The following is a 25658-nucleotide window of genomic DNA, read 5'->3' as shown; positions in this document are numbered from 1 at the left end:
GGATGTAAAAATACATTTAATGTGAAGTCATCATTTACTGCTCATATGTCCAGGAAACACCAAGGATATACGTTTGACAGTATGCTTACAGAATCTCTACCTTCTGAATCTGCTGAGTCAGCATGGGACAATGGGAATGCTGCCCCCCCAGAGCTCAAATGATGCAATTGATAGCATGGAATTACCAAATAATTTCAATGAGGCTTATCTTAGAAATATCTCTATTCTACCTAAAATTGCAAGGGCAACTCCTTCTTCCAGCTTCAACAATACAGACAATTGTCGAAGAGATGCAGAATGTGTATGAGTTGGGACAGGATTACACTTTAAGTAAATTACATTCATTTTTAAAAAAGGACATGTGTCTAACAGATGATGTCATTACTAAAATCAGTGACTGTGTGAAGCAGTCAGATCTGTTCTCTGTCTGTCATAAGGGACCACTGAGGACAATATATTCAAGAGGCCAGGCATTCAAAAGCATGTTTAATTATGTGGAGCCTTAAAAAATACCACTAGGAACTGATGAAAATATAATTCCACGGTTTGCTTATTATGTACCTGTGAAACAAACACTAATTGGCTTATTAGAATCAGAACTATGGAAGCATTCAGTGTCACAACAGCAATCTTGTGAAACAGACTCAGATGTTTTTAATGACGTAAGTGATGGAAAAACGTTTAAGTCCAACCCGTTCTTTATAAAAAACCCTGGATGCCTAAAATTAATTCTGTACCAAGATGCTTTTGAATTAGTCAATCCATTGGGCTCTGCTAAAAAAAAACACAAGATTCTTGCAGTCTATGTGACTCTGGCTAATTTACCTATTCATTTGAGATCCAATACTGATCACATGTCCCTTGTGCAACTTTGTATAGAAAGTGACTTGAAAAAATGTAAAAGTGCTAAAGTTTTCGCAGAGCTGTTGGTGGATTAAAAGGATTTGGAAGAAAATGGAATCATTGTAGGTGGTGATACAGTAAAAGGCGCCCTGTTTAGTATTCTTGGGGATAATTTGGGTTCACACGGCATTGGTGGATTTGTTGAAAACTTCAGTAAAGCCCAGTACTTTTGCAGGTATTGTGAAATCACACTAAGAGAGTTTCAGAGTGATGACCCAAATGTTCTTGGTCCACAGCGCACACCTGAATCGTATGACTACTGTTGGTGACCTAGAAGCAGGAGGCAGTGAGCACATCAAAGGCATAAAGGTAAACTCTGTTTTCAATGCACTCAAATCTTATCATGTATGCCAGCCAGGTCTACCACCTTGTTTAGGCCATGACATGTTTGAGGGTGTGTTATCATTTGATGTTGCACTGTACTTGAAGTATCTAATTAAGCAAAAGAAGTGGCTTACTTATTCTGATTTGAACCGACGTATCAAGCAGTTCAAATACAAAGGGTCGGATGCTTTGACAAAGCCTTGTGTTGTCAACTCTAAGGTATCCAAGCTTTCAGGTCAAGCCGTCCAGAATTGGAATTTTTTACGGTTGTTGCCTGTATTAACACATTGACTGCCAATCGCGTAGATCTACGCGAACCTATTTAAAGCCGCAGCGTGCCAATCGCGTAGATCTACGCGAAGTGGTCTTTTTTGTGTCTTACATTAGATGAAGTCCTTCCCTACATTGTCAAGACATTTCATCCATCTAGACCACAGAAAAGTTGTAAAATCTCATGATCTGGTCAAGTGATCACATAAAACATGTTATTACAAAACACAAAAGTCAAATAAAGTCAGGGGGTCCGCCAATCTGCTCATATCAAACCAAAAGTTTGATCCGTGCAGCAACTGGCTGCCTGTGCGCAGCCTGTGCTCAGTGAGAGGGGAAGAACCTGTGGAAAACTTGCAGCACCCATGCACGTTCACATGCTTGCGCTTGTAACGTGCTCGTGCACGCGCGGGAATGCACTTTTACTGACCCCAAAGCCCAAACACATGAGCCAAGTGATCCGAGGTCGCCTTCACACAGAAGTTTACAAACATCCGCGGTGAGATCTAAGCTTAGAAGTATGTGCTCGTATGTGCGCATATGTGGACAAACTTGAACCGGAGCAGCCAGTTCCTGTGGACGGCAAGGACCAGCCCGGTCCGGTTGGCTTGGCAGGAACTCCGGCAGGCGGATGGGTCGCGGCTGTCGGACCGGGCGACAACCGGGACCCACCCGTCCGTCGGAGTTCGAGGAAATCCAAGCCCGTACTTCAACCCCCTCCCCCGCCTGAGGACTGCAGTGACGCTCCTGAGACCGAGGATGAACTCGAGGGGGCGGCTTCCTCGAGTGATCCCTCCGGCGATGAGTGGCGGCCATCTCCGAGGCATTCACCTTCTCTTTTTCCCCTTGGTAAGCACACATTCAATGTTTTATCGTCTTTTATTTGTTACGTAGTTGATTCAATGGAGAAAACTAGCGATTGTGTGTGTGTTGAGACGTAGCCAGTGTTGCCAGGTCTGCTTATTGTCTGCTTGTTGAGCTTGTATATCTGATATAAGCCACACTGGGCTTGTTTCTCTGTAAAGCTGCCTGTAAATCATGGTGATTGGTTGTGAGCTTGTAGATTGGCTATTTTCAGATAGGTTTGAAGTGCTCATGTGGCCTATAGTTGGCTAGTCGCTACTTTTGGGCTCGTTTTCATAGACCTGGTTGCTTATTCCTCTCCCACAATCTGGCAACACAAAAAAGACGCACGAGTAGGTTCCAAACCTGTGGTTCGCGACCACAACAGAGCTCACAACAACGCGTCGCGTCTACTTGTGTGATCTGCTTGTAGATCAGATGACGACACTGTTTAGGTTATATAATATCATGGTGATTGTGGTTGTGATCTTGTAGATTGGCTATTTTCAGATAGGTTTGAAGCAAGGGCGTATCGTCATAGAGGCCAATGGGGCCATGGCCCGGTCTGGAAAACTCTGCTCCCCCAGGGGGAAAAAAATCAACATAACAACATTAGCACCCCCTCACCCTATTCTCTTGTAGCCAACTACAGAAATTCGCCTTTGTTTTCAAGTCGGGCTTATTTGCATTCGGCCGAATTGTTATTGGGTGGCCATTAAAAACCGGTTTCCCCGTCAAACCGGTTCTCTAGCCAATAGACTGTCACTTATCAGCCATCGTTGCGTGAGCCCCCCACCCTAACATGTATTATTTGATCCATTTCAGAGTGTGAGGATTCTGATGAAGAGCTGGAGGGAGCAGTTGGTGGACGTGGACATGTTGGTGGGAGTCCAGGTAAGATGTCACAATTATCACAGGAATAAAAAAAAGCTAAAACCTTACACAGCAACGGTAAATATTCTCTCATATTTATGTGTATATATATGCATGCATGTGATCTATGATGATGCTAAATGTTTAAATTGATCTCATGTACATAATATTGATCAAGTATTTTATTTATTTATTCTATTTCTATCAGGGCCAGACACGGTTGGGGATGAGGGAGACATGGGTGGGCCCGGACCGTCATCCGGACCGTCACCTGGACCGCCACCTGGACCGCCACCTGGACCGCCATCTCGTAGACCGTCATCTCGTATAGGTAAGAAAGAACCTGTGTGTGTGTGTGCGCGCGCATACTTTATTACTATACTTGTGAGGGCCAAACGTCTCCTCAATTAGAGTAGTATTTGAGAAATAGAGATGAGGACCATTTTCGTGGACCTCACAAGAAAAATGGTTGTACATAATTGGTTCAAAAATGATTTAGAGGTGTTAGTCTTACAATTAGGAAAAGATTCAAGTTGAGGTTAGGATTAGGCATTTAGAGGTTAGGTTTAGGGTTTGGGGGTAGACTAATGCCTGATTTGTTATTGTGTGTGTGTGTGTGTGTGTGTGTGTGTGTGTGTGTGTGTGTGTGTGTGTGTGTGTGTGTGTGTGTGTGTGTGTGTGTGTGTGTGTGTGTGTGTGTGTGTGTGTGTGTGTGTGTGTGTGTGTGTGTGTGTGTGTGTGTGTGTGTGTGTGTGCTCATTCATTCTAAGTGTAATAAAGTCATACACCACCGCCACAACGTAAACCACACAAATACAAAAATATATTTTATGGTAATTATCTATTTCTATAATTCACAGGTGGCAGGCCTCGTAAGGCTGCAGCTCCGCCTCGTGTGTGGTCTGACACTGGCGACTGGCAGCCTCGCGACATCCCCTTCTCCCCTGCTGGGACTCCGGGGCCTCGCAACGTGGCTGCTGATCTCCAGTCAGATGAACCGGTCGACTTCCTGGAGCTACTGCTGACAGATGAGCTGCTCCAGGAAATCTGCGACGAGACCAACCGGTATGCGAATCAGAGGGCTCCCAGTGGTCTGCGTTACTCCAGAGGAAATGCCTGGAACAAAGACAAACCGCTGGAAGTGACAGAGCTGAAGAACTTTCTTGGCCTTTTCTTCCTCACTGGGATCATTCACAAGCCTGATATTGCCATGTATTGGACCACTACTGAGCCCCTGGCAACTCCATACTTCAGCAAGGTCATGGCGCGGAACCGGTACCAGCTGATCTGGAGCTACCTCCACTTCACAGACAACAATACCCCCCAGCCCATTGAGCCTAACGAGAGAGACCCGCTGTGGAAGATCCGCCCAGTGTTGACCTACTTGACGCTGAAGTTCCAGGAGATGTTCCTGCCAAGCCAGCACATCAGCATTGACGAGGGCATGCTGTCCTGGCGTGGGCGCCTGTCCTTCAAGGTCTACAACCCACAAAAGCCGATAAAGTATGGAATAAAATCATACATACTGTGCGACTCTCAGACGGGGTACCTCTACCACATGAAGCCGTGCTGTGCTGGAAGCAACAAGTCTACCCTGCGTGAGACAGTGACATTCCTGCTGTGTGACCTTGTAGATCACGGGTACCGTCTCTACATGGACAATCTATACAATTCGGTGGACTCGTGCCTTGAACTTCTGGGGAAAGGGACCCACGTGTGCGGTACTCTCCGATGCAACAGAGGGCAGCCACCAGCCATCATGGCCGTGACCAAGGCTAAGCTGGGCCTCGGGTCAACCATCAGCAGTCACCACAACGGCGTGATGGTGACGGCATGGCGAGCCAAGGAGAGCAAAATCGTCACGATGATCACCACGTGCCACCAGGATGAGATGGTGACCTTGAACCACAGGCAGAAAAACAACAGTGACAGAGTGGATGTTCAAAAGCCAGTGTGCGTGGTGCAGTACAACACCTACATGGGGGGGGTCGACAAGCTGGACCAAAACCTGGCCTATTACCACTTCACCAGGAAGACGACAAAGTGGACGAAGAAGTTCGTAGCCTACCTGTTCCAGATATCGCTGTTCAACTCCTTCGTCCTCTACAAGGCCAGGTATCCTGATGGCATCTACAAAACCCTTGTCACTTACTCCACGGCTGCTGCCACGTCCTGGACCACCCTGGGACGCCGTCGCGGTTTGGCCCCTCCTCAGGAGGGTAGGATTGAAGCCCCGCCTCCTGAGGAAGGGGCTGAGGAAGAGGGTGAAGACTTTCCTCAGGGGGATGGGAATGGGCCCCCTTCCCCTGAGCAAGGGGGTGAGGAAGAGGCCATTCCTCTGGAGGATGGGAATGGGCCCCCTCCTCCTGAGGATCACCCTGTTCCTCAGGAAGACGATGCCCCACCTGCTTACCACCCCCACCCAAGGGCACCCTGGAAGGACCCGGCAAACAGGATTGATGGAGACATTGCAGCCCATGTTCTCATACCGTACCCACCCACTCCAGGGAAAATATATAATTCAAGGCGGTGCAGGGTCTGTTCCAGATCAAAATCGACACCAAAGGGGGATGAACGGCACGAGTCACGATACGAATGCAAGGCCTGTCGTGTTCCCTTGTGCATGGGTTCCTGTCACGCAAGGTACCACTCAGAAGACAAATATTAGAGATTTTTTGTTTTTTTGTTTATTTGCACTAATTGCACACTTATTGATTTGAATGATTATTATTGGATGTAGTTATATTTAGTTTGAAATGACTTGCACTTTGTCCTTTGTAGTGAAACGGCTGCTACTGCCTCTACAACTTTTCGATTTTGGATTTATTTATTTTGCACTAATTGCACCATTTATTGATGTTGAACTTTGAATGATTTATTATTTACCTGCAAACCTCACTCACCATGCACTGATCTATAAGCTCAGTAAAAGCTTGTAGATCTGCTATTTGTTGCTATGAATACAGGTGTAGCTTGAGATTTTGACTGTGGGGCAAACGGCTGCTACTGCCACTACAACTTTTGGATTTATAGGCAGAGATGTTATTTGTATTTATTTATTTTGCACTAATTGCACCATTTATTGATGTTGAACTTTGAATGATTTATTATTTACCTGCAAACCTCACTCACCATGCACTGATCTATAAGCTCAGTAAAAGCTTGTAGATCTGCTATTTGTTGCTATGAATACAGGTGTAGCTTGAGATTTTGACTGTGGGGCAAAAATTTTGTGCAAAAAGTTGACCAATGTATTGATGTTGCACTTTGAACTTTGAATTATTATTATTTGATGTATATTACTGGAGTTGAAAAATTGTTTGAATAGTAAAAACTTGTTCAACCTGCCACTTTTCTATTTTGGATTTATAGGCAAAGATTTTATTTGTATTTATTTATTTTGCACTAATTGCACCATTTATTGATGTTGAACTTTGAATGATTATTATTTATTTTATTATATAGTAAAAAAATAAATTAAAAAAAATCGACTGAAAATAGTCACTTCAGTGTTCATGTTCATTCACTTTGGAGTGAAACAAAATAAATGTCAAAGACTTTTGAAATCATTTTATGCATCTAAAGTGTGTCCTTTTACTAAAACGCTCATAACTCTGAATCTAAAGAAAAAGGTCTGTTTTTGGTGAAACCAAGCTGTATTCAACTACCTCTAGCTAAAGAACGGAACATGCTATCAACTCACTTTTTTTCAGATGAAAGAAGAGATTCTAAGCTTCGTTTTGAGATATTCCATTTGTTTATAGTCATAACACAAAAAATCCTGTGAGTCCTCAAATATGAGTCAGAATGGTCAAAATTCCTGGCACTGGCTGATCCTGTTATAGAAAAACCTCTGGCAGTCAATGTGTTAATTGGTGACAAAGTGAAAAACCCAGATGATGAAGTCTGGCAGTTAACTCTCCAGCTTAAAGATATCGTTGAATTTATATGTGCACAAAATATTTCGTCAGCAGAGGTAGCCTATCTTGAAATTCTAATACAGGAATATTTGGATTCAAGAGTTTGTTTCCTAAGAATAAACTAAAACCAAAACACCATTACCTGCGCCACTATCCGGCATTAATTTTGAAATTTGGACCCTTGATAAGATTATGGACGATGCGCTTTGAAAGTAAACACTGTTACTTTAAGAGATGTGCCAGGCATTTGAAAAACTTTAAGAACATCTGCCAAACTTTATCTGAACGACATCAGCTGTTTCATTCATATATCATAGCTCGGCCAGGATTAATTCTGAAAGTTAAAGACAGTTGTAGGTTTTATCAAAATCTCTACAGTGAGACAATGCAACCTGCAGTGAGAGAGTTTTGTTTTTCAGAAAACAATACTATTGTTTCCACTGACATACTGTATAAAGGCACATCTTATAAAAAAAGGCATTTCCTTGTCTCACAAAATGATGAGTCCATGGAGTTTGGAGAACTGCTCATGATTTTTAATTCAAAATGATGCAACTGTTTATTTTGTGATGGAAATCCATGAATCTCACTATTATTCTGAATACCATCTATACTCAGTGAGAAAACCGAGTACAAAGTTACAATGTCTTTACATTAATGACTTGGTAGATTTTTATCCTTTAACATCATACATTCTTAACGGACACCAAGTCATTCCGCTGAAACACAGTGTGTTGTCGAAATAAACATTATCTAAGACATTGTGATGGAGGCCATGCACAAGAAAAAGAGAAAAAAAGAAAATGCATATACAGTGTGTGTGTGTACATATATGATATATATTGTCAAATTACTGTAGTCTTGTCATTAATGCTTTTGAAAAATGTAATGTTTTTTTCCCATTCCAGCAATGGAGGAGACATTCCTACACAACGCCATTACTGCGGTCCTACCTGACCTTTCAGAGGTCATTGTCAAGATTCTAGAAGAGAAATTACAGGAATTGGGGGTGGAGACATCTGATGATTTTCAGTTTGTTTCAGAAGACGATTTGCTGTCATCATTGAGGCCAATTCAAGCCCGAAAGCTCCTTGAGGCTTGGAAGCAGAAATGTAAGTAAATTATTGCAGGATACAGTACATTGTAAATATGGCTTAAACTTGATTTATGTTCCATAGCACGCGCACATATACGTACACAGGAAACGTATGTCTCTGTATGTGCGCATACAGTAAATTGAAATGAAGACGCACAGTAAAATGCATTAATATAAATGAAATGTATGTGTGTTTTGCAGACCAGACTCCTGAAACCAGCTGCTCAGGTAGTGGTGGTTCACCTGGATGCCCTCGTCCGTCATCTGGGGCGTCAATATCATCTGGTACACACTTTGAGTGTTTCTTTTGAAATACAGGATGCAAGTGCCAAAGTAATTCGGTGATATACAAACATTCATATTGTGTAACTTTATGTGTATGCATTTGTATGAATGTGTTTTTCAGACCAGACTCCTGAAACCGGATGCTTAGCTAGTGCTGCTTCACCAGAATGGCCCGGTCCGTCATCTTTGGCATCAGTATCATCTCGTGCAGCTGCATTATCTGGTGCATCATCAGGACTGTCTGCATCCTGTCAGTCTTTTTCACCAAGAAGTTTATCATCAAATGATTCCATCATCTTCCGAAGTATTGACAGAGACTGGGTGGAGAGCTTCATGATACCGTGGGATCAGTTCCCAGATGAACTTATCCACTCATTGGAGAGAGGAGAAGGACCATCAAGTAAACTGAGAAAGGAGATGATCCGGATTCTGGTCATTGCAATAAAGAAAAAATGTTCTCAGTTAGGGTCCAAGCACGCAGAGGTAGTTGCCAAAAAAATGGTGGAAAAATACCCCAAATCTCTGAAAGATGTAATAGCAGGAGATATCCTTGGGACAGGATATGACTCTATAAAAAAGCAATTGATATGTAGGATAAATAATCAGAGGCGACCTGAGATTCCCCACATGAGGAAACGAAAGCTTGGTGAATCTGATTCTGGCTCTACCACAGACGAAGTCAGTCCTGAACGAAGAGCAGCAGTCCAGGACACATATGGGTGCATCAACTGGCAGTAAAAATTATTGCCCCTAGGAGAGACCACACAGAGCCAGCTACAGAAGAAAGCTAAAATGAAGGTGATGGAGGATCAGCAAACTGATGTGGATCGAGATAAAGTCAAAGGTCTAATGAAGGCGACTTTCTACACACAACGAAAAGAGGTAAACCAGGGAGAAAGCATCAAGGACCTTCTGGCAGAGTGGCCATTGTGGTTCCAGGAACTTGGCATGGTGGTCCATTTCCAGAATCTTACTGGAATTGAGCTGAAAGAGGTTTTCGGACGGAATCTGGAAGTCAAGGGAGAACGTCTCCTGAAGTACTTGAACCGCAATCCTCTAAAGATCAGCCAAAGGTACATGGACGCCCACACAAAGTACAAATTGATGAGGGGAGAGCAGGGTGGTATGTCTGATGATGTAAAAGAGATGGTGCTCCTTCTGATGGCCTACTTGAAAGAGAAAGAGGACGAAATGTTCCGTTATGTGGAGCAAACATGCCTGGCACGGGAAGTTCAGATGGACAATGTTCCCTTGACTCCAGCCATCATTGTGTGTGGTAAGTTTTTTCTTTTTCTTTTTTCATTCTACGGTTCTGTCTATTGTGTAAAACACACACACATTTTAAAATCTAAAAACGTCTCAATGTGTTTGTGTTACATTTTATTTGAATATTGCTTTTTTTTTGTGTTTTGCTCCTTTTTTAGGGAAGTCCTGCTATTCAGCAAAACGTTATATGCTGAGTGTTGACCAAGTCATTGTACATGACAACATTCCCACCTTCGTGTCAGCAGTGTGCATGATGTTTGGAAGCTACTATTGCTTCAACATCCACTACCCATCAGCGCTGGCATCAACCCTGGAGTTTCTTCAGAGGTGTGTATTTTTTGGTTTGCTTTTTCCTGCATTTTCACTTAATTTAACTGAAAGAAAGTAGTGCTGCCTAATCAAAATCGTTGCCATATGAAGTTGCTTTAATATAATAACTTGAATAGAAAAAGGATCAACTTTTGTTTTTTCTTTACATAGCTGTTTTATAATCTATACATTTCTTCTGTGACTGCAGGTGTATGTTCTCAATCAACCCAGAGAAAGGCACTAAAGTGGAGAGCAAAAAAGCACGTCTCAGTGTCAATCCTAGGGTGTCTACCTTGATCCAGGCTCTGTCGGACCATGAGTGGCGTGATGTTTGAATGGTAAGATTGTTGGCCACACACACACACACATACACACACACACACACACACACACACAGTGAGATGCGTACATAGATGTACATGCATATGGTAAGTACACGCTCATTAACGGACATTTTATGTCCACACGATTAGAAAGTACACTAACATTACAGGTGCAGTTAGGTTACATTCACAATCTCATGGCACATGTCTTCACGATACAACAAGAATGTCACTCAGCAGTGTCTCCGCCATATATGGTGGCAGAGACGGTACAACACTTCGCCAGTCCTTTTGCCCAAGCTGTCGAAACCCTCCAACAACCAGTCTGGGCATGTCCCATGCTGGACCACCAGAGAAGGCATAGTTCCGAGTTCCAGTCTGCCCGGTGACAAAGTGCCCTCCGGAACCGCTCCTATGGACCTCCAGGGCCTGGAAGTCCACCCACCGCTGCTCCGACGGCGGATGGACACACCGCAGGGAAGCCGCCAGGTCCACTTGCCTCTCCCCGGCAGCTGTTCACGGGAGGGACGGTCAGGTGCCAGTCGCCGATAGACTACATCGGCAGTAGTGCCTTCCTGTTGATTGTGATCAATCACGAAGCCACAGAATTGCAAAATGCATTCTAAATCTGCACCGACTACATTAACACTCGTAGTTAGAACGGGTGTGGATGTTGGGTGATGCACGCACGCACACACAGTACTTAGATATACACACCCATTATTAATATAATTTTTCTTATATTTTCCCAGGTGTCATCCATCAACCAATGCAGATCAAGTGGAGAAGACCAACGTCGTCCCCACCCGCCCCCCCCCCCCCCCCCCCCCCTCACGTGAAACTTGACTCCAGGAACCTTTGGTAAACTTTAATATGCAGTACACAGTGCACACAGATGTGTCTTCACACACACACACACACTGCACCACCGCCCTCCAATCTTTTTTTTTTTTATACAACTTGTTGTAATTTGACACTTAAATAAAATTGAAAATTTTAATTGAAAGTACATGTAAGGATTTGTAAGACATGTTTAGGAGCTTGCCCTCCTTTTTTTATATACTTTTTATTTGTCTTCGTACAAGCAGTCTAAATGTTCTGGGAAAAATGTCTTGCTAATTAGCTGGAGAGACAGTCAGACCCCATGTTACTGATACACTATAATAATCAGAATTTGATAATCAGAATTTACAGCACCTATCTTTAAGACCTTGTAAGGAATGATGTTATTCCTAGCCTATATTGTAGGCTACATTACAACATTTTCACAATTTGTAAGTACATAAAATGTATATGTTTATAGCAGTTCAAGCTCATTCTTGAAAATAAAGTTATTGCAGTATTTACAATTTGTTTTCACTGTGTTCATTAATACAACTTTTACAGTTGAGCACTGTTATTGAATTGAATGGAACTAAATGTACAATAAGCGACAGCGGCATGTAAATATGAATGAATTAATTGGTGTAAAAGCACCCTGATAATGCAATTTCTGCAGAATAAAGCTATTGTATTTACCACTCTAAAATCTAAAAATTGCTGAAAAAAACTGTTAATTGACACATTTTATAATGCTGCTTTTACGGTTAAAAAATATTTGCTTTCTCTGCACTTGAATGGCATTTAATGTAAAATCTACAACAACTGCATGTAAAGGTTACTGTATTTACCACTATAAAAACAAAAAATTGCTGCGAAAAAAAAGTTTATTTTAACTATTTGCAGGAAAAAAATGTTAATTGAGACATTTTATAATGCAGCTTTTACAGATAAAAAAATGTTATTTGTAATTTAATGGGATTTAATGTAAAATCTACAAGAACTTTATGTAAAAGTTACTGTATTTACCACTATAAAATCTAAAATTTCTTAGAAAAAAATGTTAATTGAGACATTTTATAATGCAAAATCTACAACAACTGCATGTAAAAGCTACTTAATAATTGGTTGAATTAAGCAGAAAAGGCTTGTTGTATTTACTGGTTAATAATGTAAAATAAAACAGTTTTATACTGTAAAATGATTTTACAGGATTGTGTTGTAAAGTAGTTACAAAGTTTTTCTGTATTTTTAACAAAATTTAAATGGCAACCCGGCTGCCAGTATTTTCCTGTTTTTTTTAAATTTCTTTTTTTTACAGTGTACGTTTCTTATTCTCATTCTTATTCCTCTGTTCATGGTGTTATCAGGTGCATTTCTGAACTCCTAGAGGTGTATAACCCCCCTAGGTCATTGCGGTCTGCGGGCCAGTTGAAACTTGAGGTCCCTAATTCAAGTTTAAAGGTTTAATGACATTCACTTTTACACCACATTCAAAGTCTTTGTCCTGGTCCTTCAAAAGTGTACAAAAAGTTTTAAGTGAAAATTCCATTCCAGTGATCAATGGCAGGTGTTTTTCTCTCACATTTCTAAAGCCTTTTCAACTGCAATGAAAAAAGAAATCTTTGCCTGCGGGTGTCGCTGGTGAGGGATTTTGCCTGTCAATCATCGCCTCTGCTCCGCCCCCCCCAAAGGAAAGGATAGGGGAGGGGAGGGGCGAGGAGGAGAGTGGGCGGGATTAATCGACAGTGACCTCACTGTCGAAGGGCCAAGCTCAGATTACTTTTCAGCCTAATTATTCAGAAAACCCCAGACCACAGAAAATCCACTGAATGTTCTAAGTTCAGTTTTTTTGGGTGTAATTGAGGTCATAAAACCCCAAATAAAACATTGAAAATAAAAAAAGTGAAAATGAATGTCATGATACCTTTAAAGACCAGAGGTGACCGGCCATTTTCAGTAGCAGCCCCCATGGAATGTGCTCCTGCGCTCCCCTACTATATCAAAGTGGCCCCCACCATCGAGACTTTTCAATTTAGCCTTAAGTCCCACCTTTATACCTTGGCTTTTGATCCTGTTTGAGAGTTTCTGTGGTCTATGTATTGTTTCACTGTCTGCTGACGCGGCTGCGTCTTGTATTTTTCAGTGATGGGTCTCCTTCTGTTGTTTATTTTTGCTTCTTTTTTGCTGTATGTTTTGCTGTTGTTTCTGTGTTTTTAGCTTACCCAGTGTATTTCTTTTTTTGATTTTCTGTACAGCACTTTGGTAACCCTGAAAAAGTTGTAAAATGAGCTATATAAATAAAGTGGATTGGATTGGATTTCTGATCTGCAGAAAAACCTCAAGACAATGACTTTCCATATATTTTCTATGCAGCATTGAAGCTCCCTGCAGCTTGTTATTCAAGCAAATCATATAATCATAAATAATAATATAATAAATGATTGCATATTTATAATAATAAAAAAGAATCCTTAGACATATCATTAAAATCAATCATATAAATATAAAAATATTAAATGAATATGATATCATATATCATAAAAACATTATGTCAGGCAGTATATTTATTTAAAACATACGCAGGCCTCAACTTTAAATCACCTTTACATTTTCACATTGGGAAAATGAAAGAAAGAAAGCTACCATTATATGAGTAGTGTGTCTTCATCTGAGGCTTCATGGAATCATTATTTTGACTTTTTAGTGATCCTTGAATTGCTGAGGAATCTGCACAATTTAACAAAGATGTAAGTAAAGTGTTGTGGTTAAAATAAAACAAAATCAAAATTAAACACAGACTGAAAAGTTTGAGAACCACTGCTCTAGAGTCTATATGTTTACATTTTGTTGAAAAGTTGAAAGAATAGTGCCAAAATAGATCTACAAGCTCAATGATCATGATGTCAAAGCAGTAGATGAAAGATAAAATCAAGTCTTCATCTTAAGGGTATGTGCACCCCAAAGTTGTACTTATCACAAATCTGTAAAGCCCCCAACTTTGGAACCAACATAGACATACTGTACAAGAACAGTGACTCTGTCACTTGACATGGAGAGAGACTTTTTTGTGTACAGCTATGACTAGGAGAGGAGAGTAGTGGAGAGGAGGGGAGGGGAGAGGAGAGGAGAGGAGAGGAGAGGAAAGTGGAGGAGAGGAGAGGACTTCCCCAAACCATTAGATCCAATACCCCGACACCCATATCCAATACCCCCACCACACCTTTTCATGTTATTTTCTTTGTGTTATTGCTAATGTTATAAATAATTATGCCGTTTAACTCAACCCTTGTTATTGTCTGTTAATGTTTGTGTTCATGATTTTATTCATATGCTGTACAATGCTGTGCTTAATAAATACAAATGTATTTCACTTGACACAAATTAAAAGTACAGTTCTTCTCATGGACCATTATTCTGACTGACCTACTGCAACTGTACAAATTTAACAAACTAAATAAATGATTAGAAAGTAAACTAAGTAAAATAATGTTTTCCCTTGCCAGCTTTAAATGAGGCGCAGTTTATGGAGCTAGTTCAGGCCAGGCAACTCAAGGGATTGGGGCAACCGATCAGGTGACTAGGTCACATGCTCTTTCCTCCTGATCGGGTGGTTATAGGTACTGTGCTGTTACCTGCTCACTCTGGCTGCCCTGTCTTGCTGAGCCGACGTGTGTCGTTACTGCTGCTGCTTGCTGAGATCTGCTACCGCTGCTCGCTGCTTACCTGCTGCTGCTCGCTGCTTACCGCTGCTGCCCATGAAAGCTTATAAATTCTTCTCCTGGTTGTTCGTCCTCCTCGCCATGTCCTCCTCCTCCACGGACACGGGGAGCGAACGGGGTACGGAGGAAATTCCAGACACCGGGATCGCGTCCCTCCCCCCTGGGGACATCCCGGGTCCCCCGGCCAAAGAGATCGACTCTGCGTCTGATCAGCGGCGCCGTAGTTCCCGGCTAGTCCAAAAACAGCTGGGCGACTGGCCAGTGGTGCGGATCCTGGAGGCATTATATGTCAATAATATACCCGTTCCTCACGGGTTTAGCCATGAGGAGCTGTTCCAGTTTCTGCTAGAAAAAGATCAAAGTCCGGCTGATCCAGAAACTGAAACCGGCAGAGGCAAGAAGGGGAAAGCTCCGGCGAAAAAGCGCGGCCCAAGCGGTGGAAAAAGTGCCAAGGCTCCGCCGAAGCAGCGGAAGATTGCTGCTCCAGCTCACGCTCTGCCTTCGGTCTCCTCTGCTCCTCCATCTGCCCCTCCTCCGGCCTCTCCAGCTCCGACCACCGCTTCTTCGGCCCCTCAGCAGAATGCTGAGGTGTTATTCGCGCTTACCGATATCAAATCATCATTATCCAGCATGACTCAAAGGCTGATCATGCTGGAAAATAAAGCCAGCACCCAGGTCGATAGCAGTGCAGGTACTTCCGCAGCGACTCCCTTCGTCACGATGACGTCAGCAGCCGATCCTGCAGTCAAACCCAGGAGGAACCTGGGAACTGCAGTCCCGGCGCCAGCAGTAGGAGCAGCGTTTCTTTCCCCAGCAGGGGCTATTCCTGATGCTCTCAGGACCCAGATACTCGAAGGTACGCAGGCTGCACCGATATCTGTAATATATTATGTTGGGTTAATTATGAGATTAATAAGTTATACATTACTTGCTTTAACAGGGCAGGACGTTAATCTCATCAAAATTCTTATTAACGCAGCAGATTCTTCAGAGAAACGGATGGTGGATTGTGGCGATTTTTCTGTTTATCTTAAGGAGAGTGATCCAAGATTATCCAAATCTCTTACATTAGCTGAATTCTTCGTAGCTTTCGGCGTGTACAGAGACACGATCTGTGAAGTATATCCTGATAGGAGAGTAGAGTTAGATACTTACCTGTCTATTATCGCAGATTTAGCGCTGTCTTATGGAGGGATGTTGTTTTTTGAATATCACAAAAGCTTCTCCTCCAAAGCAGCTATGTACATACAAAGATTTAATCAGAGAATCGATTGGGCAGTTGTAGATTTAGGCCTGATCAGCAGGCACTTCACCGGCCATCAAGCCATCTCCTGCACCATATGTTCTTCGTTCAGCCACCGTTCTAATCTCTGCCCAAAATCTGCGTTCCTGGCCCTGGGCGAAAGCCGGGCTCCTCGCCAGCAATCTGCGGCATTCGGCCATCAAGCTGCAGCGTTCGGTCCCAGCAAAAGACAGGTGCCTTATGCTCCAGGCTCAAAAACACCTATATGTATTAATTTCAATGAAAATGTCTGCACATTTGTTAATTGTAAATATATGCATATTTGCAGCTGGTGCGCAGACAGCCACCCACGGTCTGTGTGCCCAAGGAGGGTCCGTCCGGCTGCAAAATCAGCCAAATAAATGATTTGCATCCCTCTACGCCTGTGATCGTCCCTGCTCTTTCTACGGCTCTAAAAAATCATCCGAACCAGTGCTGGGTCAACTATCTCATCACCGGACTAGTGCAGGGGTTCTTAGCTGGTCTATGTTGGCTTCCAAAAACCACACATGTGTGTCCAAATTTACAATCCGCCATTAAGGATCCACTAGTGGTAGACGAGCTCCTGGAGAAAGAGATAAAAAAGGGGTACATGATAGGTCCATTTTCTAAATCACCATTTAACCCATTTAGGGTTAGCCCCATTGGAATTGCCACGAGAAAATATTCAGGAAAAAAGCGTTTAATCGTGGACCTGTCAGCCCCTCATAAAGGGCCAGTCCCGAGTATCAACAGCTTAATTCCTCTGGCCCCGTTTTCCTTATTCTATGCCACAGTAGATAATGCCATTCAAATGTTAAAAATTGCAGGACAGGGCGCTTGGCTTGGGAAGGCGGACATTACGGACGCGTTTAAAGTCATGCCATTACATCCTTCCCAATGGCATATTTTCGGGGTTAGATGGCGGTCCAAATTGTATTTTGCCGTTAAATTGACGTTTGGCTGTCGGAGCAGCCCGCGGATTTTTGACACTCTTTCAGAAGCCTTATGCTGGATTTTGTCCAACACCTACAAATTACCTTTCGTTTTGCATTTGTTGGATGATTTTCTAGTGGTGGATTTCGCCGGGTCACCTCCGGCGCGTTGCATCTCAATAGTAAGAGATGTTTTCAAACAATTCGGAGTTCCTCTGTCTGAGGAGAAAACAGTAGGGCCCTGTACAAGGCTAGAATTTTTGGGCATCATGCTGGACAGTGTCCTCATGCAAGCCTCTCTCCCTGAAGAGAAATTGATTCGGATCAGGGATATTATCAAGTCTTTCACTTCGGCAGCCTCGGTATTAAAAAAGGAAATGCTTTCTCTTCTCGGCCATCTAAATTACGCCATGCGGATTATCCCACAAGGGCGCTCGTTTATTTCCCGACTTTTAGATTTGTCCAAAACGACAAAAGACTTGCAGGGGTCTATCATTTTAGACGAAGGAAGCCAGTCAGATTTAAGATTCTGGTCTCTGTTCCTAGATCAGTGGAACGGCATTTCCTTCTTTTATAATGAGTTAGCAGAAACATCCGCGTCAATTAATTTCTTCACAGATGCCGCGCCTTCCGTGGGTTTCGGGGGGTTTTTCAATGGAGAATGGTTCGCGGAAAGCTGGCCTAAAGAAATGGCTGATATGCCAGAGGATAGTAAATCAATAGCGTTATTTGAATTGTACCCAATTGTCGTAGCCTCATTACTATGGGGTAGCCAGTGGTCCCGGAAAAAGATCACAGTTTTGTGTGACAACGAGGCTGCTGTGCATATAATTAACAAGGGGCGCTCTTCAATTCCCGTAATTAATCAGTTTATGAGGCGTCTTACCTGGACGTGCATTAAGGGTAATTTCATTATGCACGCCGTTTTCATTCCAGGGTACGAGAACAAAATAGCTGACGCTCTGTCTCGATTCAAATTCCAGGAATTCCAAAAATTGTGTCCAGACGCAAAGCCAAGCGGCCTGCCTTGCCCAGGGTTCCACCAGGCGATCCTAGATTAGGCATCGAAAGTCCTCTCCTGTCCTTGCTGAATTCCGCTGCCAAATACATGAGAAATGGTTTAGCAAAAAGCACATTAAAATCTTATGATTCTGCATGGTGGTTCTTTTGTTCTTTCTGTGCCCGTTTTGCTTGCCCGCCATTACCTGTGAATATCCCTATGGTATGCGCATTCATAGTCCACTCTTTTGAGTCCCGCAAGTTGCAGCCTCAGTCCATCAAGGCTTTAATAGCCGGCATTCAGTTCCATCTTCGTTGCCAAGACCCATCAGTAGATAGCATTCTAGGAAATCCTTCAATCCGTCTGCTTCTCAACGGTCTCAAAAAAGAGCGACTCCAAGGCAATGACAAACGCTTACCTCTTACAATCACTTTGGTGCAACAGCTGGTTTCCAAATTAAGATCACGGGTGTACACGCCCTATGTGGATAAAATGGTGGAGGCAGTCTTGTTAATGGCTTTCTATGGGTTTATGAGATGTGGAGAATTTACTACTAGATCACTGGCATTCAATCCTCTGCATGATCTCTGTTTTTCAGACCTAACCATAGAGCATGAGTATTTCACGGTGTATTTGAAACATTCTAAAACTGACAAGTGGTGTAAAGGAACTCCTGTGATCATCGCAAGGAATAATTCTGATTTTTGTCCTTTCAATTCTATGTTGAGCTACCTGGCAACCAGGCCGGTTTCTGCCCCAAATGATCCTCTTTTCCTCACCGATGGCGGCAAACCGATGACCAGATCCTGGTTTACGGCTAAGCTGAGAGAGATCTGCTCAAGCTGCGGGCTTTCTCCAAGCGTCTACACAGCGCACTCCCTTCGCATTGGAGCAGCGACAACTGCAGCGCTGCTTGTGCCTTCGGCTTCACTCAAATCCCTGGGGCGATGGTCCTCAGGAGCTTACACTAGATACATTAGATTTAACAAAAAAGAAATTCTGCATGCCCAAAAGCTTATGAGTGCGCACGCTGTGTAAATCTGCTTAAATAAAAAGCTGCTGCCGCAATATTCTTTGCTTAATTTTGAGATCGGGTGGATGGCTGGGGATTAGTTATTGGTGACTTCATGGCGTTGGGCTATTTAATATGTTGGGTTTCAAAAATGTTGGGCTATTTATGACTATGCAGTCAGGCTAATATATTATATATATAGTACTGATTCAGATGTTAAGTAAAGATAGCACGTCTTTACACACATAGTCAGTACACTTTATTTATTATGGATGATAAACAATAGTTATCATTCATCATAGGATGTCTCATTTTATATATATGTGTATATATATAGCAGATTTCTTTGAAAAAGAAATTAATATAGAATGTCCTCTTCGAATCCGAGTTGGTGCGGCACAGCGTGGACGCCATATTAGGATACCGTCTAGGACTCCTGAATTCAGGGATCAGCGGGTACCTGGATTCATCAGGCTCGCTGAACACATGGATGCATGCTGCATTTGTTTAGTTAAATTTAAAAAATGTATGATGAGGAACTCAGTCATTATATCATGTTAAATTATGGAGCTCCACCATTCTCACAGATGGTTGGTCCGGCGTCAGGCTCTGTGCTCCCAGGCGGTTTTGGGGGTTCTTGCTGTTTTGGGGGTTTAATTCATTCCCTGTAAATGCTATTTGGCATGTAACATTCATTAAAATGTTATCCTTACAGGGGATGAATGGATTCAGAGGCCTGACGCCAAACCATGCTTCCTCATGCTTTCTATTCCATGCTCAAGCTTGCTAATAAATATATATTCTAATCCAATCTAAGAGTTGTCTGACTGAAATGAGGCGCAGTTTATGGAGCTAGTTCAGGCCAGGCAACTCAAGGGATTGGGGCAACCGATCAGGTGACTAGGTCACATGCTCTTTCCTCCTGATCGGGTGGTTATGGGTACTGTGCTGTTACCTGCTCACTCTGGCTGCCCTGTCTTGCTGAGCCGACGTGTGTCGTTACTGCTGCTGCTTGCTGAGATCTGCTACCGCTGCTCGCTGCTTACCTGCTGCTGCTCGCTGCTTACCGCTGCTGCCCATGAAAGTCATCCCACCCGCCTCCCCGGCATCCACCTGTAGGCTCTGTTTCTAGATCCCCATGGGGGTTTAATTCATTCCCTGTAAATGCTATTTGGCATGTAACATTCATTAAAATGTTATCCTTACAGGGGATGAATGGATTCAGAGGCCTGACGCCAAACCATGCTTCCTCATGCTTTCTATTCCATGCTCAAGCTTGCTAATAAATATATATTCTAATCCAATCTAAGAGTTGTCTGACTGAACTTTCTTAATGGTTACATCAGTTTGTTGAAACTGTAATGCAAAGGGGAAAATTCATCATCTGTCATCAGAGGCCTAATTATCCAGGTAGCACAGCTCAAGGGAATGTTGCATGTGAACTTGTTTTGGCTCAAGAGACTCAATTTGACATGGAGAGAGCCTTTTGGAACAAAGTGATGGAAGAACAGGCAACAGTATTTTAATGACGACACGCGCGTGCACTGCACGCGCACACCGTGCGCATTTTCTTTTACCTTAAAGTAGTTAACATGTTTGTATAGGAATTAAACATGTTAAGCACAACACTGTGCTTAATAAATACAAATCTATTTAACTTTATATTTTAATTATATTAAGTTTAAAGTACAGTTCTCTCATGGACCTAATGTGACTGACCTACTGCAACTGAACACACATTTAACAATCTTAAATGATTAGTAAGTAAATTAAGTCAAAGAGTGTTGTTCCCTTGCCAGCATTTACTTTCTTAACAATTACATCAGTATGTTGAAACTGCAATGCAAAGGTGACAATTCATCATCAGAGGAGAGGAGAGGAGAAGAGAGGAGAGGAGAGGAGAGGAGAGGGGGGAGAGTTGGGGAGGGTGTCGTATATTGGCCATGATCAGACAGGAAAAAACACTATTCCCTAAGTGCAAGAATGAACAAGAATCCAGTTGAAAGAGGGTTTGTCCACAGAAATGTATTTATTTCCATAGACGTTGACATCTGCATTGCCAATCACAGAGTGTACTTAAATCACAACTACATTGTATTTTATACAGAAAGACATTTGACATAGGACCTCCCTGTCCTCCTCCTTGACCACTCATAAACAAACTTCTAAAAACAACAGGCTTCCTGACCAGCCCTTTTCTCAGTCACACAATCTGTCTTGGTTTAAACACAGAACATTTATCTATCAAAACTGCACTTTTACACAAGCTCATAATATGAAATCATTGTTCAACATGTTATTAGCTTCAATATAAGACCACAAATATATGTATTCAACCTTCTATGAATGATTTAGACAAAAAGAGATAATTTAAGAGGAGTGGCATTATTCTTAGATTTGATAGCAGCTGGTTGAATCAGCTGTCTCTGTCTGTTGTGACTCTGGGCCCTATTTACCTTTCATCCTAATGCAGTAGTTGCAGCTTCACACCTGTTCAGAGCAAAAAGGTCTCACAGCACTATTTTCTTACCATATAAGGTCTCACAGTCTATTTCTCAATTTAGAATGCTATTCCCACACTGTTATTAACCCTTAATAAATGATATAGTCCTGGATATACCATACAACTTCCCCTCTTGGAGGATGATCAATAATCCTCCATAAAAAGGGATATCCAGAGACTTATCTCACTCCTTACTTGAAGGTGATCTCCAAAATCTTTTTTAGACAACAGATTCTCTTGTGTATTGGTTAGCATAATAGCGACCCCTCTGGTGGGTTATGGAACTAGTAACAAATCAACGCTTATTTCTCTGTAGACAAATGGAAATGAAAAGCAATCTTCATAGGGTTATGGGTCAAAACACATCATATAACATACTTTAACATGAAATGTTCTTAGTGTTCACGCGCACAGATATGATCTCTGTTCTTTCTTTTTTCGCTTATACTAACAACGCAATGTTTCTGGTAGGCCTCCTTCTTTGAATGTCCATGTTTGCACCTGTAGAATGATCAGTTATTAAAACAAAAGCTGTTCCTCATTGTAGAAAAACTGAAGCCACGAAAAAGACTTTTAACAGGCCACTTCCTTGAAATCACTGCCTTTTTGGGTATGCCCCCACAGCTATTTTCAGCACTAGACGTAGACAAAGAACATATGGGATTATCCACCCGTGTGTAGTAGCCTTCATTCTGCAGATGAAATTTTGTTGAATCTCAAAGACCAGTAGAACTGAATTCTGAAACATATAGCCGTCTGCTTGATGTCTGTGGGTCTATAAACCTCCGTCATTCTGCCATCCTGTGTTGTTGCGCCGAGCTGTCAACCCGGACCTCGTCGTGGACGTTTGTAGAGCTGGGTTCAGAAGGATGACACAGAGCTGTGTAGATGATGTCGGATCGAAGCGGTAGATCTCAGTAGAAGCAGTGGAGATGCAGTGCAGTGCAGATCGGAGAATCATTTGGGTAGAGCAGCTGTTCCAGCGATATCTTTAGCGTGCTCCTTTTGACATCCCACCGACTCCTCCTTGCTGCTATAGACACGTCCACTCCACCATGGTCCCCCCTGGACTATCAGCATCTCCAAATTCCTCCAACGCCATCATCAGTGTCTCCAACGTTCTCCATCTCAATCTGTTCTTAGTTTATAAAAACACTTGGAAAAAACTTTCCTACAGAATCTAAACATATCGTATATTTTAGCTATGACCTAATCGTTTTATTCCTACATAACATTGACTCAATCTTACATTACAGGCTACTATGTTACTTTTCAATTTTTTTTTCTCTTTGTTATATTTTACAAAACAATGATTCCCATTTGTTACTCATACATCAGAACGTTTTAGCATTTTCCTAATAATAAATACAATTTTTACTGTTTCAGCAGCTATTTAACTCTATTTTCCTAACAATACTTCAAAATGTGTAGGCCTACCATAGTAATCCCTGTATAAGCGTTCCCCTCTGGATCCTAAATTTTATAATAACAGAGCTTTCACTCTCAATTTTTTCAAAATGTGTACACTCCTTAAAGCATACTAAAATCTATTTTACTTAAGTACAGATTATAATGGACAGTGCTGGTGGTGTCCATCACAAGGGTGTCAGAGCAGTTTAAACAAATGGAACAGACCCCCCTATCTGTCTGCCACCTATTGACTAGCTTACTAACTTTTCCTACCATTCGACACTCGGGCATGGGAACTGCTAACCAATTCCCTACCCCAAGATCCATCGCTAAAAATAAACACCCACTGACATTCTAAACACGCCAGGGTCTTTAGGTCTGTTCCCAAAAACTACTCTTATCCACCATTGTAACCAACACCCCCGCACTCACCTTAAATCTCCAAAATGAAACCAAATGTTCCCTCTGCTCCTGATTAGATAAGACAAACAAACAAAATATGTGGTAATTTCAAGTCACAAATGAGCACAGATCTCCTGTTGCATGCTTAAGTATTATAAATATTATCTATTCCTTGGACAAAAAGTTTCAGCTTATTTTTAGCCCCAGTGGTGAGCCATTGAATTAGGTTTTTAGCTCACCATTGAAACTCTGAACATTACTCAATTTGTGATATATAAAAGGATATGACTCAGACCGGGAACTGTTAACAAGTTGTCACTCAATTTAAGGCAAAGTTTTATCTAACATCCAAGCACAACAAAGAAAAGTCTGTATCTTTTCAAGAAAACCTGCAAAGAAAAGGTGTAATACCCCCTCTTAACCATCAGAGGTAAACAATGGTTCTCACTTCAGTCCTTCGGATCTCCTAAAAATAAACCAAAATCTAATGCATTGTAACAAAATATGGATCACACAGAATCTCTCTGGTGCACATGGCTCAATCCTCCAGTTTAACCTCTAATTATATCCAAAACCTTAATTTTAAAATCAGCTCCATCCGTGCATCACTCATGAGTCAGTTCAGCTAAATCATTTGTCTATTAATTAAAGCACGCATGTGTAGCTAATACATCCGTTCCTCAATTTCTAGGCACCTTTTAACAGATCCAAAATATGGCCGTGCCATGCTATCCCCGCCGTGATCAATCTCAGCGTCTCCCCAGAGAAAATACGAACGATTCCGTTTCTTGGCCAAAGTAACGAAAATCTCCCATGGGCGTGCACTCCCAGGTCATATCTCTCAGGGAAAAAGCCTCAATCTTACACAACAGGGACAGCACGTTCACAACAATACATTAGACCAGCAAAATCATTAAACCTGACATGAATAAAGCACAAAACAGACCGAAATCGTTTCTATCTAATAAAACTTTAGTAGTATTCAATTAAATATTTTTTCACACAGACATCAACAAGGTCTGTAGTCGATCAAATTTAACCCTTGCTTATAACATTCCAATTATATTCCTAAATTCACTTTTTACTGTCCTTTTTTTAAATTACTTTAACAGTTCAAAAATATTACTTTCACTATTATTTAGACTATTATTTTGAATAGTTATGTTTCTGTTCAACAATTGACTATCTACACAATTATTTCACATCTCTCCCCTCTTTCAACACATTCAACAAAAAATGTGTTGAAAACAAACGAAATCCACCAACCCCAAAAACCAGGTTAAGCTATCTCAAGCACACATTGGCACCGAAAAACTCTCAACATCCACCCCCCCAAGACACAGATCACATCACAGACCGCGCCCCCCCCCCAGGGAAAAAATCACGCGTGTCAACAAACAACACACACACACACACACACACATACACACATACAGTCACCTCTCCTAAAACATCAAAAAAATCACATAACAGTCTGTAAAAACACCTTTGGAAGGCAGGCAATTGTTACAAGCACAAGTCATGCTGTTATAGCCGAAAACATAATTACATCAGTTAAAGCTGATTTTGTGTTCTATAAATAACAATACTAGACTTCTCAACAACACAAAGACACACTCAGTACAAGACCAACATACAATGAGACAAACATCACCTTCTCCTCACACACTCACATACACCCAAAACTAACATTACCAACCACACAACAAAGACACAAAACAACATTACCGCGTCACCACCGCCAGTAAACAAACAAAGACAAGACCAGCTTCACAACGTGAAGAACACCAAACACAGAATCAACATCAAGCTAGCATCAACACTGCCATTTTGAAATGAAATAGCATTACCACGAAAGTGATAATCCAAGATAAGCAGTACACAGCCGAAAAGCCATGACACCAAAGAGTCGCGTTCACCAAGAAGGCCGAAAAGCCACCACAAAATGAAACACAGAAGTCAGGAAAATCAGCAGAACCACAGGTCTACTCCACCATCACCAGAAAGCAAGAAAAAAAGAGATGAAAACGCCTTCTCACCGCCAATCAAAACAAGTCAAAACACCCCTTATCATCAACATCATCATCATCATCATCATCATTTAAAAAGACATCTTAAACGCCCTGGAAAAAGCATCGTGTTTAACCAACGAGCCGGTGTATAAACGCCTGATCAGAGCCGA

The 25658-nt window shown here is 42.0% G+C and overlaps 1 protein-coding gene and 1 long non-coding RNA gene across 2 annotated transcripts; both read left to right on the top strand.

Annotated features, from left to right (window-relative positions):
- Positions 1-8081: 8081 nt before the first annotated feature.
- On the top strand, positions 8082-8751 carry LOC308098058. Its single transcript, XR_013934255.1, has 3 exons — positions 8082-8245; positions 8431-8514; positions 8636-8751. It is a non-coding gene; the product is annotated as an uncharacterized lncRNA (long non-coding RNA).
- A 555-nt stretch (positions 8752-9306) lies between these two features.
- LOC308099607 (uncharacterized protein) lies at positions 9307-10424 on the top strand (the record flags this gene model as incomplete). The annotated part of the gene is made up of 3 exons (XM_080448344.1): positions 9307-9790; positions 9939-10107; positions 10298-10424. 3 exons carry the CDS (start codon positions 9307-9309, stop codon positions 10422-10424), a joined length of 780 nt encoding a protein of 259 aa, XP_080304470.1.
- Between the last annotated feature and the right edge of the window lie 15234 nt (positions 10425-25658).

This window comes from Gymnoscopelus braueri (genome assembly GCF_963280865.1).
Source record: "Gymnoscopelus braueri genome assembly, chromosome: 13".
NCBI classification, from domain to species: domain Eukaryota; kingdom Metazoa; phylum Chordata; class Actinopteri; order Myctophiformes; family Myctophidae; genus Gymnoscopelus; species Gymnoscopelus braueri.
Note: the sequence above shows the minus strand (reverse complement) of the source record. Positions and strands in the feature narration are given on the sequence as shown.